The sequence below is a fragment of the Rhipicephalus sanguineus genome, chromosome 4, assembly GCF_013339695.2.
Source record: "Rhipicephalus sanguineus isolate Rsan-2018 chromosome 4, BIME_Rsan_1.4, whole genome shotgun sequence".
Taxonomy (NCBI): domain Eukaryota; kingdom Metazoa; phylum Arthropoda; class Arachnida; order Ixodida; family Ixodidae; genus Rhipicephalus; species Rhipicephalus sanguineus.
Genome location: NC_051179.1, coordinates 52,221,845 through 52,236,736, shown reverse-complemented (window position 1 = coordinate 52,236,736; position 14,892 = coordinate 52,221,845). Strand labels below are relative to the sequence as shown.

The following is a 14,892-nucleotide window of genomic DNA, read 5'->3' as shown; positions in this document are numbered from 1 at the left end:
GCCTGGGGAAACGGCAACTTCGCGGTCCGCTTGTGGCCATTACGCGGCGCGCACGACTGTAATATTTGGCAGAGCAGTTCATAGCCGTGTCAGCTTTCCGCAGGATGTGTTTTTTCAATCAGCCCAAGGGGTGCTTCATGACCCCTTTAAGCTCTGGTGTTTAAAGCATGACGATATGATTATGAGCCACCTCGTAGCAGGGGAGTCGGCATAAATTTCAACCTCATGGAATTTTTTTACGTGCACCTAAATTTAGGCACATGGGCATTCTTGCACACTACCCCCATTTAAATGCAGCTACCATGGCTTGGAACATCACTTGTGACTTAGCGCATAGCATTACAATGCCATAGCCTACTATCGTAATACGTCATTGAGAAAGCAATCATACAAATAAAGCCAGCTGCGTGCAAAACATGCTCCCATTTATATAGCGGGCGATGTATAATATTATGCTTGTGATCCAGCATATGACATTGAAATGCCCTTGCATAGAGGTTTTCAACATGTTCCAACAGATTCAAGAAGTTAAAGTAGCCATATTTGCAATGCGCTGCACATTAGATTAGGCATCACGTTGTATCATCCTCTTTGTTTAACATCTACAGGTGAAGAAAGCTTATGGTTCAAAAGACAGAATCACCGTCCTCGGCTATGCTGCAGTTGGGGATTTAATTATGGCTGTTGTTGAGCTCACAGAAGCCCAAGCAGCACTTATGGGAGGTAGTGAGCTACCAGCTAGCTTGGAGACAGCAATCTCAAGACATGCAAATGACCACGAGTGTGATGAAATGCTGTGCACCGTGGACCTGCACAACATGTCCGTGCAAAATGATTCTGACGAGACAGTGGTTTTGGAAGAAGGAGCCGCATGCCGTGAGCTTCCACCACCATCGCGAATGAGCTTCATTCTCTTGGGCTCTACCACTGCCAAGGCCATCAAGTACAGCAGTGCTGTGCTGCATGCCAGTCTTCTGCACAACCACATGCGCTCTTGGAGGGACACTGGTGCAGCACCAAGGATGTGTGTGGATGCCGACGGCGTGTCAGTGTATGGCACTCCCACTGATGCATCGGATGACATGTGTCTTCTGATTACAGACAAGAAGACTGTCAGGTTGGATGCTATATTCACAGGCCACTACCAGGCTCACACTTCAAGGTGAGTTCTAATGTTTCACAATTATTGTTTTCACTGTACACATTGTGTGTGTGTACAGTTGTGTGCTCTAAGAGCATGGGGTGTGCCCACAGCACCTGTGCATGTAATTAATCACTTATCCTATATACCTCTGTTTTAGAGACTTTCCATACTTCAAATGAATTGCGCTTACTTTGCAAATCAAGGTTACCCCCATAGAGCCTTAATTTAAGCTCCATAAGGTGCACTGTATATCATACTCATATTTTCCCTACTCACTGCATCACATTTCATGCATATGTGATCCTTCCTATTGTTACCGTAAGCCATAAAGTAAGAAGCTAAAAGCATGCTGACAGAGATCTCAGCTTTGAACATTCATCTTTTAATTAGGGCTGTGCAAATATTCGAAATTTCGAATATTTTTTGAATAGTGTTTGCTATTCGATTCTATTCGCACTGGAATTTTACTATTCGAACTATTCGAACTTCCCAAAAACAAATACAGTCAACGTCCGATTAAAAGTAACCCCTTCAGAGGTTCAATATGCTTCACCTCATTACACTCTCGTATTGCGGCAAAGCTGCCTTTTTAGCTCCGTTACGGTCTAACTTTGCCAAGACGTCAGATTAAAAGTGGTCCCTAGATTTTCAATATGCTTCACCTCATCACACCCCCGTACTGCGGCAAAGCTGCCTTTCAAGCTCCGTTACGGTCGAACTTTGCCAAACCACAGTCAACGTCCGATTGGAAGTGGTCCCTAGATTGTTAATATGCTTCACCTCATCACACCCCGGTATTGCGGCAAAGCTGCCTTTCAAGCTCCGTTACGGTCGAACTTTGCCAAAAGACAGTCAACGTCCGATTGGAAGTGGTGCTTAGATTTTCAATATGCTTCACGTCACACCTCCATATTGCGGCAAAGCTGCCTTTGAAGCTCCGCTACGGTCGCAAATGTATTAACTCAAGAAAACGCTGGTTCCAACATGGAGATGAAAGATGTGGCAGTGTTGGGGGCTCAATTATTGCTGTTTTGGGCCTGATATTTGGGCAGGAAGTCCGAAAAATCGGACGTCGAATCTTTTTCGCATCCAAAATTTCAGATGTTCTTATATATTGACGTCTACGAGGCAGATTTGGAACTCCGGACTTGAAGGGAGCACACTCTTGTCCGCCACATCAGTTGGGCTTCCACAGAAGTTGAAAGAGGAGGAGAGGCTGAGGAAATAGCATCTTTGCCTATCAATGTCTATGTCTTTGCCTATGTTCGTTCGTATCTTTCCCATCTCCAACCAGCGATCGAAATAATTGGAGATGCGGGCGGCAAACTGTTGACCAGTCTCATTTTCCTGGGGCTTGGAAGTTCTGAACTTCTCCCTGAAACCTTCCGCAGTCAGCCGGAAGCGTTGCAACAGTGCTACCTTCAACTTGTCGTAGTCTAGCGCGTCAGCTGCTGGCATCCGGCTGAAGACCGCCAACGCTTCTCCCACAAGACACATACTGAGCCCCGTTGCCCAATCGCTCTTTTGCCACCCTTGTGCAGTTGCGATGCTTTCGAAGCGCTGAATGTAAGCGTCTAAATCATCCCGCCTTTCATCAAACGGCGCGATAAACTTTTGGGGACACACTTTGTCTACCCTTTGGGGTGCAGTATATGATACCGCTCCTGCCCCTTCCCCACTGTTCAATGCACGCAATTGCAATTTCTTTTCAGTTAATTCTTTCTCTAACATCAGGTTTCTGTATGCGCGTTCATCCGCTGCTTTAGAAATCTCTTCCTGTTCCTTCGCGGCTTCTCGCGCTTCCGCCCGCTCCTCTCTCAATCTTTTCTTTTCCTCGTCGTATAACTGCATAATAGCCTCTGCTGATAAACCCGCGGCATGTCCAGCCGACATCAACCGTTCGAGGTCCATCCCGCGGCTCAAGACACTCCAAGGCACGTGACAGATTTAAAGGGATCCTGGCAGGCTCGCCAATGTTGTCACGATGTGTAAGACGCCCGGCACGTTTTTCTTGAGCACGCGCAATGAACACACGAAGGCGACAAGGTGTGACATAAACACACACTTCATTACACTCAACAAGACAATTACACACACAGAAGAATAGGAATAAATAGCAATAACGAGGTCTCTAAAACCAAGTAATTAACATGTCATATCATGACCAAGTTCTACTCGCGTCCCTACTCACATCTCGTCCGCTACCGCCGATCGCTTACGAGGAAGATCGTTCGCGATGTCACCCGACCGTCGCTCACCGCGTCCGTCGATACCGAAGTCTCCGTTGATGTAGAAGTGCGCTCCGCAAGCACTGTGACGTACTCGTGCGTTGTTCGTCTTCTGCAAACTGGGATTGGTGCCGGCAGGCACTCCTGGCACGTCCCAGCTCACCCTGGCCCGGGCACCGTTGGCGTGGCTGACGGGTGGCCGCAAGCCCGGGCTCGTTCAAGGTCGGCGGCGTAAGCGCTGACCTGTCCCGGCAGCTCACTGCACAGCCGGCCAGCTGGACGACCGGATCGTGAAGACCGCTGCTCGCCGAGGCTAATACTCCGGCAGGCTCCACGCTCCACAGGACTGGGGCAAGACCCAGACTGCGCGGACCATCGGCTATCTTCACCGTCGCCTTCCCCGCCGTTCTCTTCCGCGCGCGCCCTCCAAGATGGCGTCCCTCACGCGCCCCTCTCGCTTCTTTCTCCTTTTCCATTTGTCTTTATTCGTTTTCCATTCATTTCTTTTCTGGCCTTCCTCTTCTTTTTCGACATCTCTTGTCATCCCTGACAGAGGAGGAGAGGCTGAGGAAATAGCATCTTTGCCTATCACGTGCAAAGTGTTGTTGGCAACACTTTGGTTGCACCAAATCGTGTACATAAATACAATTCGGCCTCTACATTGCCTCATTCTTGATAAGACAACTATGAAACACCACACCACCAGTGCTTTATCAACCTAGTGAAAAAAATCACTTTCATGTTGCTATCTCATAAGATTATGCTTAGGAATCCTCTCTAACATTTTTTCTGCAATTTCGCTTTGAAGTATTCGAAAAATATCTAGAAATATTCGAGAAATATTTGAAAAATATTCGATTCGATTCGCACTCACACTTCAATATTCGAATTCGCTTTGCACCCAAAATTTTGCTATTCGCACAGCTCTACTTTTAATCCTTCTTGCGGTGAAGCATATACTTCAGCAACCGCATTAGGATTATGTAATATCTACTGCTGGACATCGCTGAAGTTTAACCATTCTTCTTTCTTTCCCAAATTTTCCAAATTTCATAGCCAGATTAATTTTTTATATCGCAGATTAAGTGGCCGCGATCGAATGTGGTCAACTGGCAACAAGAAGTGTGTATCACAAGACCATCATACCTTTGATCGCTACCTGCAAAACACTGCTACCATGCGTGAGCTAATTTCAAGTTTACTTTTACTGCTTAACAGTCCTTTTTACTCCTAAATTTTGAAGTGTGTCTCTATGAGCATGCGATGAAGATCACCAGCACATTTAAATGCTGTCTCAGTGTTCATCTTTCGTGTTACTAACAACGTTGTCATCAGTCAGTGGTCCACAGATCTCAGCGTTGTCATAGGCACAGATAAAAATCTCTAAAGGGACAAAAGCAGTAGCACACTACTTAATGAATTTCTGGAATTTTCATGGTTTTAGTAACTACTGTACTAAAATGCCCACATGAAGGGCGCACATGAAACACACATGAAGGGGCATCCAAGGAGGCCAAGTTTACCAGAGCAGCATGGTTTCATATATACAAACTAACGCTTTTTTAAAGTTATGGCAATACTACATGGTTTCTTGTTGGCACCTTTCAGTACACTCAAACTAAGCTAAAAGTGATGTATGTATGTATTAACTGTGTACAGCATTCTGGGCAAGTTTGTACGATTGTGCAACAAAAAGGACATGGACAACAAAGAATGAATTTACGCTGGGTGTGTTCTTCTCTGTTGTCCGTGTCTTTTTTGTTGTGTAGTCATGCCAATGGTATTAACTGAGGTTGAACTACGACAAATCGACTGCTCATGAAAAAAGGGTACTCTACAGCTCACAAGGATTATCCCTGTTCAGTGCCATGGTTGCCTTGTAACAGGTTTTGCAATATTGATTTAACACGCAGTTTCACGAATGGCACCCTGATGGAAGCTTGCGCATGGTGCTTTACAAGTCCGACTTCACATGACAAGTATATACACTCATCACAGATACAACTTGTCTTTTATTATTAGGGACATTATAGTTTAGGACTTTCACTGGCACGTGGCAGTGATCTTTCAATATGCTCTGTCGAAGATGCACATCAGTAACCTTCATCGTGTTCAACAATAATGCTATTGGGGAACCAATTCCTAGTGGTTAAGGGGGAAGTCCAAACCACACAGCCCATTTTCACTAATCACACTGTGCGACAGTGTATGAAAACTGTGCACCATATAGAGAGTACAGACTCAGTTCCCCTGCAGACCCGAAGGTCGAGAGATCGAATTACAGCCAAGGCGGCTGCATTTCGATGGAGGCAACATGCTAGAGGCCCGTGTCCATTTAGACTTAGGTGCATGTTAAACAACCCCAGGTGGTCAAAATTTCTGGAGCCCTCCACTATGGCGTCTCTCATAATCAGATCGTGCTTTTGGGACATAAACCCCAACAAACTACTGTAAAGTTGCGGTACCTTGTGACACTTCAGAGACACTCTGGCTGAGTGTGGCTGAGGTCTGCATTTCTTTCTTCATATTATGATCGATGAATGAATAAAGTGAATGAAATTCTGCATGAGCAGTGGAGTTCTTTTTTTTTGTCCATGTAGCACGTGTGCCCTGCTTTTTATTTTTTCCATAAATGCATCAGCACTCAGTCAAGATAATCTACAATAGCAACTATTTTTCTTTTTCTACGTTATCAACCCATCATACAGGGACAGCTCACAGGGAACCAGACAGCTACCCAGCAGATGTTGTACGGCAAGTGCTGGACTCTGTGGATGCTCCGTGCCTCAAGCACGATGGGACTCGGCAATACCTCAGCACCCATGGGCGCCTCCTCATACTGGTGCGTGGCCCTTCTGGCTCAGGCAAGGACATTGTAGCAGCCAGGCTGGAAGAGCTGTACATGGGTAGCAGCAAACCGGCTGGTTCGTCAGATGCTTCCGAGCCCACAACTGCATCTGTGCCGCCAGGCACTGCCCTTAACAAGTGAGCTAGGCCATGTTCATTGAATGTCTGTGGTAATTTTCTGTCTCGGATCGCTGTCGTGACCTTAAACCAGGGTGTCGGAACGAAATGTTTTTCGTTTCGGTTTTAGTTTCGTTCCACCGCAAAAAGTTCTGTTCCGTTTCTGTTCCGTAACGAAAAAAATTGTTCCGTAACGGTTCGTAACGGTTTTTTTTAATGCAAAAATTTGAAGCTAAGGTAATCGTAAAGGATATTGCATTTGTGATGTAGTTACTTGCCCCCCTCTTAGGAAAGTGGGACAACGGTGAAACACGTTCTTCAGAGGAGCTGAAGTAACTGTACGACGAATTCCTACCAACTAGCACAAACCAATATTAATTTCAAAGTCATGGTATTCATTTTCTCAAAAGACAAATACGAATTTCTTTAGTGGGCTCAATGCTTTGTGTCAAGGGAGTGAGCACGATCTCAGAAGCAGCACGTCATTGAGTGTACTCTCTGGTGTGCGAGACTGCTCTTCTGATAAAAAGATCGCCAGGCCTGCATGGAACACGCAGCACAGTCACAACGAAAGCAGGAAGAGCGGACTTTGTAGAGCCCGTTGGAGAGTCTCTTAGGGCAATAATACAAGTACACATGCAAGGTAACTACTACGCCCTAAATCATCCCAATTTTTCTGAAGTAGAGAAGTTCCCACTATGCCATTTTTCGTCATTCTTCGGAGTCTCGTGGTACATGCTACAGTAAGGCATTATGTGCACTTTGTGCTGTGACTGATGATGATAAATTATGGCTGAGCACTTTGCAGTGGGTGGGAAGCAGTGTTGCGGAATGGCCGCCTCCATTCCATTTCAATTCCATTGCGGGGAATTAGAACTTGTCGCAGCTCCATTCCTTTCAATTCCTCGAAATGAAAAAACTTAGCCCATTCCCACTCCAGGAATGGCCGGGCAGTTCAATTCCAGTCCTGTAATTCCTCGATGTAGGAAAGGCATCTTGATAGTTTTATCGAGTTAAGAATGAACGCCCCACAAAGCTGATGCCATCAGATGCATTAAGAACTGGAAAAGTACGCAGAACACGTTAACAAAGTCGAGGGATAGCAGCTTGGTGACATATCTTGTGCAGTACAACCACCCTACTAATGCACATAGGGGCAATTCTCCCGCTACCTATAGTATTTGCATGGTCAGCATGTTTGAACGAATGGTGGTGTTTTAATATTGTTTATGCTTAAATGTGTTAATGCTAAAATGATGACATAGCGTATTTTTATGCTGACAAAAGTAGTATTCAAGAAGACTAAGCAGTTTTTCCACGCGTTTGGAGCAGTCGTGAATATGGAGAAAACTAAGATTTGGTTAATGGGGAATAAGACCCTCTAGATCTGCTGATATTAGTTGGAACAGTGCACCGCTCGGGCACCTTGTGCCTTTGTATGAAATACGGAACACTGGACCGCACTGCTCGTCAGCACGCACGCTTTTCAAGCGCGCCTCGCAAGCATGGATGGGGTGAGGAGAACTTTCTATGTTGGCCTGTGCGCAGGTATGCAATGTCTTCCTTGACGCAAAGGGTATTTACGTGTGTCAGGTACTAAACTGCTCATGAGATAAAGATCAGGGTGTGCATAGAGTATTCGCCACTTTCGTGTGGGGGCATCAACGCGAACAAACGCGAAGGGTAATTTGTTTCTCCCTTCTCCCTTCAGTATCTGCTGTGATAATGCATTTGTTTGTACACTAACTTATGCCTCGGTTTGTAGTAGGCGCATTGTTTATAAATGTACCGTGCTTGTAATCAGCCAAGCCATTTTAAAAATACTGTTTATTGTTAATTTCGAGGCTCTAGCTGACTTAGTAATGTTTGAAGTTTGAAAAACAGCACGTAGACGAAAACGTGCTCTGTTTTCAGAAAGAGACGTAATTCCATTCCCATTCCATTCCATGCAAAAGGCGCTTAATTCTATTTCCATTCCATTCCTGCAAGCGTTGTCCCCATTCCATTCTGGGGTCGCGAAAATGTGGAATGATTCCGGAGTCATTCCAATTCTGGTGAGGCAACTCCGCAACACTGGTGGGAAGCATTAAACAACAGACTCCTTGCGCTATTAGCATTGTGTGATGACTGGTTGCTATCTTACTCTTCTGGCACGCTATATCACATATATTAACACGATTCCTTGCCCGACATGATGCCTGTAGAGTATTTTTGCGAAGGAGTTACAAGCACCAGCGTGGCACTGCGGTGGAAGACCCAACTGCAACGCAGAGGGCGCGGGTTGAAGTCCCACCTGATCCTAGAAATTTGTTTCTCATTTAATTTTTTTATTATATCAGGCGATAGCAGTCACGAACACCGGCGGCGGCGGACAACTATGGCGCCAAAATCAGCTGTTGTGATCTCATAACAGCTTTCGCTGTAACAAACTTCAGCGCCTACAATGCCCTCTCCACTTCGGCCTGCGTGACAGGCGCGCAAAAGTCCACTTGCGTTAATATAAACATCTCTGGTTCTTGTTTTTCACACAATTTCAACATATCTTTGCTTTGGAATTCCTGCCTGAGGCACGCGCTAATACTGTACCCTGAGATATGCTCACAGTGTATGAGCTCAGTTGCTCCGGATTGGGAAGTTTTCTCGTGAACCGAAAAACGATTGAAAAAATTTCGGTTTCACTCCGGAACGAAATAATAGATAAAGTTTCGGTTACGTTTTCGTTCCGGTCGAAAATATTGTTTTTTTCGTTTTCGATTTTCGTTCCGTTCCGACACCCTGCTTTAAACCATGGCGTTTAAAAATGTAACGCCGATAGCGATGTTGAGGCAACTGAGCACAGTCAATCAAAACTGGATGTAATGGAGATAGATATATATAATGAATTATTGGATGCAACAAAGTAAATCTGATGTACGTATTTCTCGTGTCATGCTGCTATGCTTGTGTGTGTGGCTTTGATTGATTCCTGCCCACGGCAGCCACATTTCGATGGGAATGGAATTGAAGCAAAACGGAAAGGCGAGCTAGTTTGGTACTGGTTCATACTGATATATTAGAAGCGCTAAGACAACAGGGACAAGAAAGGGCACAACACGAGCACTTGCAACAAGACTTGTGTACATAACTTCAGGCGCATGGAAAACAATCGCAGGTGGTCATTAATCTGGAGTCCCCAGACTATGGTTTTCCTCATAATCGTATAAAAAGAAGGAAAAGGATCGAGGTGCCCTTTTCCTTTTTGTTATACGGGGTCATATGAAGCCAACAGATGATGAAGGCAAGAAAATCATTTGGGGTGTTATTTGTGGTTTTCAAGCTAAGTGTAGTAATTGTAGTTTCTACAGTCCAACTAAAAACTACAAATAACACCCCTACGCTTTCCTTGGCTTCAGTATTCTTGGAAAATGAGAGCTCAAGAAGAGCACTTGCACATGTCAGAGCTCTTGCTTGGTATTTTGCAACAATCAAAATGAACACTGGAGATCTTGCTTATGGTGTCCCCATAATAACTCCAGCGATGCCTGTCAATCTTAGTGAAAATGGTATATTTAGACAATGGAAAAGGAGACAAGACAAGCACTGCATGATTTGGTCTCTTGTTCCATTTTTACATTTTGGTATGTTATTATTATTTCCTTTTCTCTTTTTCAGAATTGAAGGTTATATGAAAAATGACACACCCGTGCTGTACAGTTACACAGACATCATGGTTTGGCATATTACGAAGTATCTCGCACTGGCATCGAAGTATGGATACACAGTCGTTATCGTCGACATGCCGCATCAGCCTGCCTCTGACGCCAAGGTGATTATGGGGGGCATAAGCTCTGGTCTACATTCACAGGCAGCACAAAGTTGTCTTGAAGCAACCTGAAAAAACTATACGAAGTGGCCGCTTGAATCCAGCCTACCTATACTCTCACGACCTAGTGATAATAGTGAAGTACTTATCTGTCATGCCAGCAGAGACAAGTCTCCACAGGTTCCTATTAGCATCATGAATTGTTTAAGTGCAGTCAGCAACGAATGAAGACTGAAAAGAAAAATTGAATTCTCTGCGGAATTCGCAATATGGCATTTGAGTAAAGACGCACACAACCCTGGTTAAAACAGAGTGGCATTGATAGGGAAACAACAGTATTACAGTTGAACCCCTTTATAAGAGGCACGCATGGGGGAGAAATTCTTGCCTGTTATAAGAGGTGTCTCTTATAAGCAGGGTACTAAGTTATGCATTTTCCTATCAACCCTTACTTTCATGTAGCACACTGGTGTCTCTTATACCCCACGTGTCTCTTATATCAGTGTCTCTTATAAAGGGGTTCAACTGTATAAGTAGGGGTGTGCGAATATTCGAAATTTCGAATATTTTTCGAATAGTGTTTGCTATTCTATTCGATTTGCACTGAAATTTTACTATTCGAACTATTCGAACTTCCCAAAGACAAATGCAGTCAACGTCCGGTTGAAAGTGACCCCCTCAGATTTTCAATATGCTTCACCTCATCACACCCCCGTACTGCGGCAAAGCTGCCTTTCAAGCTCCGTTACGGTCGAACTTTGCCAAGACACAGTCAACGTCCGATTGGAAGTGGTGCTTAGATTTTCAATATGCTGCACCTCATCACACTCCCATATTGCGGCAAAGCTGCCTTTCAAGCTCCGCTACGGTCGCAATTGTATTAACTCAAGAAAACGCTGGTTCCAATATGGAGATGAAAGATGTGGCAGAGTTGGGAGCTCAATTAATGCTGTTTTGGACCTGAAATTTGGGCATGAAGTCCGTAAAATTGGACGCCGAAGGTTTTTAGCATCCAAAATTTCAGATGTTCTTATATATCGACGTCTACGAGGCAGATTTGGAACTCCGGACTTGAAGGGAGCACACCCTTGTCCGCCACATCAGTTGGCCTTCCACAGCAGTTGAAAGAGGAGGAGAGGCTGAGGAAATGGCATCTCTGCCTGTCAAGTGTGAAGTGTTGTCGGCAACACTTTGGTTGCACCAAATCATGTACATAAATACAATTCGGCCAACATCGCCTCACTCTTGATAAGAAAGACAACTATGAAATATGACCCCACCAGCGCTTCATCAACCTAGCGAAAAGAAACACTTTCATGTTGCGATCTCGCAAGAACATACTTAGGGATTCTCTGCAACTTTTTCTGTAATTTCACTTCGAATTATTTGAAAATTGTTTGAGAAATATTCGAAAATTATTCGAAATTATTCGATTCGATTCGCACTCAATCTTTATTATTCGAATTCGCTTCGCACCCAAAGTTTTGCTATTCGCACAGCTCTAATTATAAGTATATAGTATATATACGTTTGTCGCTTCTTAACATTTGCCTCCATGGCAGCCTAGTGGTTTAAGTTCTCGGCTGCTGTCCCGAAAGACGCAGGTTCGATCCCAGCTGTGGCCGTCACATTTTGATGGAAGTTAAATGCTAGGGGCCCATGTGCTGTGTCGATGTCAGTGCACATTAGACAACCCCAGGTAGTCGAAATTATCCGGAGCTCTCCACTGTAGTGTCTCTCATAGCCTGAGCTGCTTTGGGATGTTAAACCCCATAAACCATGCCTAAACCAAACTTCCTCATATTGGTAAGAAACATTTTACGTTTATTTTATTTTAGAGGGGCCTTGCAACACTTTTTCAAGTAATCGTCTAATGGCTTCATCAAAAGAGCTTATTGCCTCACGAATCTACTGCCACAAAAGTTTGCAGAATCCGTCAGGTACAAGCGGAGTTACAGGGACTTGCCGCGCGCTTTAAGTGTATTTGCCAGTGCTTTGTTAAGTAAATAAAGCTTATGGAAAGACTAGGTCAGCATTTTTTGTCACAGTACTGGACCAAATCTGCCCCTCCGGCCCTGGTCCCTTTGCAGCAGTCGAGTTTTTCTCTGGTCCTTTTGCAGCAGTCGGCAGCCCAGCCAAGTGTGGCAGCTGCTGTGGCTCCTGAGGCCCCTGCCAGGACAACCACACCCCCGATGAGGCTCAGCCCTGCACCCCCAAACTCTGTTGCAACCCCGGCGGATGCCGCAGTCACACCTCCCATCGCAGAGCCTGTGCTCGCTCTACCGGCAGCCGCTCCAACCACCATGCCTATGTCGTCTGACCAGACGGACTCATTGGCTGGCGAGGAGCAACACAAAAAGGTGGGTGTCACGCAAGCTGCTGTGATTATGTACTGCATGGTATCTGGTCACTTTCTTGTAAATACTTCCTTGCAGTCATGGGCACATTACCAGTAAAAAGTAACAGTGTTACAGTTACAGTTACAGTTACCTAGGCCAAAGAAGTAACTCTGTTACAGTCACAGTTACAGAGTTTCCAAAAGTAACCTGTTACAGTCACGGTGAAAAAGTAACGTTTTTACTTTTCGGTTACTATATAAAATAAGTAATAGATCACAAACCTAATGATAGAATTTATTCAATTAATATGCACGAAATCATGCGGCTAGTGAAAATTGGACGTGGTAAAACCCTAGACTAAGGAAACACAAAAGGGCCCAACACAAGCAATCGTTGTGTACGCCTAATTTTTTCGCATCGATTTTTTTTTTTTTGGTCATGCAGCGTTGGTGAAAAGATAACTTATTTGCTATATCATTGCACTTTAAAAGGAGTCGTTTCTAAACTCCTTTAGAAAGAGTTTAGAAGGAGACATTCAGCTGGTTCGCTGCACGGAATCCTCGTATTTCGTTGGATAAAAATCTTGTTGATCTTGGGGAACTTCGCCATCTCGCTGATATCAGTTCCGAGATTGCTGACCCACTGTTGCACCTCGGAGGTTGAAGGAGGAGAGGCTTGAGGCAACTGAAAAATAGGTCGTATTCGTTGCCTCCATCACCGGTTGCTGGATTTTCATTACAAAAATGCTTCCAGTGCACGGCACTCTTCTTCAAGAAGGTCTCGCAACTCTCCGCTCTTCCATCAACCAGGAGATACCAGAAGTGGACAGTGTGGTTGATGCACTGGAACGACGGCAGTATCCTAGGACGTTTGTTAACGCTATCCAGAAGTGCATGTGAAGAGGAACGCGGGGTGTGTCGCAAGTGAAGACGACGTCCATTGTGTCTATTCTCTATGTTCAAGGTGTATCAGACCCTGTTCGGAGAGCTTTGCATCCACTTGGGACATGTGTTCACGACCCAAAGACCCAAAGACTGCACACTTGCGGACGATCAAAGCGGGGTCATCTACAAGCGTGAAGTGGGGATTGCGACGTGGCTTACATCAACAAAATGAGCAGGAAAGGATCAACGAGGCTCAAAGAGCTCAAACAGGGTGTTGCTACAGCAACCCATGGAACGCATTCTAAGACGGAGCTTGTTGAACATCTGCTGGACAACACGGCATAGCTGCGACCTAAACAATACGACGACGCTGGCTTGTGAACGAAGGTGGGAAAAGAAAACTCCTGGAATTGTGGTTCATTCGACGCGACGCATCGGCTTGCAACAGCAACATGCCACCTGCATAGGCGGCGAAACGTCTATGTCATTAAGTCAGAGTCAACCTTTTACAATCAGTTCTAAAGAGGTTTAAAAATAATTGCTTCGCTAGTTCACGATAATTCTGGCTCTCAGCCGTTTCGACCTCTGCTGCTTTTTAGCCGCCTGTCAAACACAATTATCTTGGAGCCACTGGTACACCAAGAACAGAGCTAAAAGCTCAGCTGACAAAAAAGGATATATATGTCGAATAAAAAACAATGGACTCGACCTTAGCAAGCTGTTCAGTTGCAACATGATTGATTTATGACATGTAGTTTGCAAGTAAACTTGAAGTTGTGTGTTAAAGCAAACAACCTCCGACCTCGGTCTTCTGCTGGGAAGATAATGCAGTTAGCGACCTCCTCTCCTAAATTGCAAGGGGAGCCCTATTGTGGAAAGTTGAAAGGTAGAGAGGATATAATAAAAGAGAAAGTTCGAAAAAGTGAAAAGCCTTTAAAGGAGCACTGACACAAAAATTTGGCACCTTGTTTTTTTTTTTGTTGCAATAGATAGCTTATGATCCACTTATCACGGCTGCAAACCTCCTTTGCACGAGTGCGCGATGGTTATTTATTTATAGACGTTTTTAGAGCGCCCAGTCGCAGTTTCGGTTTCAAAGAGCACCGAGCTAGGCAGCATCCTCTGGAGGCCGGGAAAACACAGCTGGCCACGTGAACACGCAAAATTGTGACATAGGCGGCGCGCGAGCGTGGGTGCGGTGGGCGCCGAACCAGGTCAAGTGGCGCCAGCTATGGAGGATTAGAAACAACTAACAAACGCGTAATCTATGTCCTCCGAGCATTCGGAAGCACCCATCTCGACTCGCTAAGCTTACAGCATCGATTATTTGACTATGGCTCTCAAAAACGGCGCCGAATCGGGACGAATACATTGCGGTCGAAGCTTAAGGACCTAAAGCAAATCTAAATCAAAGCAAATGGAATCTAAAGCAAATCCCAATCTAAAGCAAATGGAAGCATCAGTTCGGAACTTGCACATTACAGAGCGCACGGCGGCCACTTGATAGATTCGAAGTGGACGACAACCGCTT

At 45.0% G+C, this 14,892-nt stretch overlaps 1 protein-coding gene across 2 annotated transcripts in view; it reads left to right on the top strand.

The window, feature by feature from the left end:
* LOC119389993 (uncharacterized) overlaps positions 1-14,892 on the top strand; it is a 53,617-nt gene that overhangs the window by 19,239 nt on the left and 19,486 nt on the right. For both annotated transcript variants that reach the window (XM_049414616.1, XM_049414615.1), the window contains exons 6-10: positions 609-1,162; positions 4,453-4,553; positions 6,081-6,357; positions 9,988-10,141; positions 12,259-12,498. In XM_049414616.1, the coding sequence (XP_049270573.1) occupies positions 609-1,162; positions 4,453-4,553; positions 6,081-6,357; positions 9,988-10,141; positions 12,259-12,498 (1,326 nt within the window). The remainder of the gene's footprint in view (positions 1-608; positions 1,163-4,452; positions 4,554-6,080; positions 6,358-9,987; positions 10,142-12,258; positions 12,499-14,892) is intronic.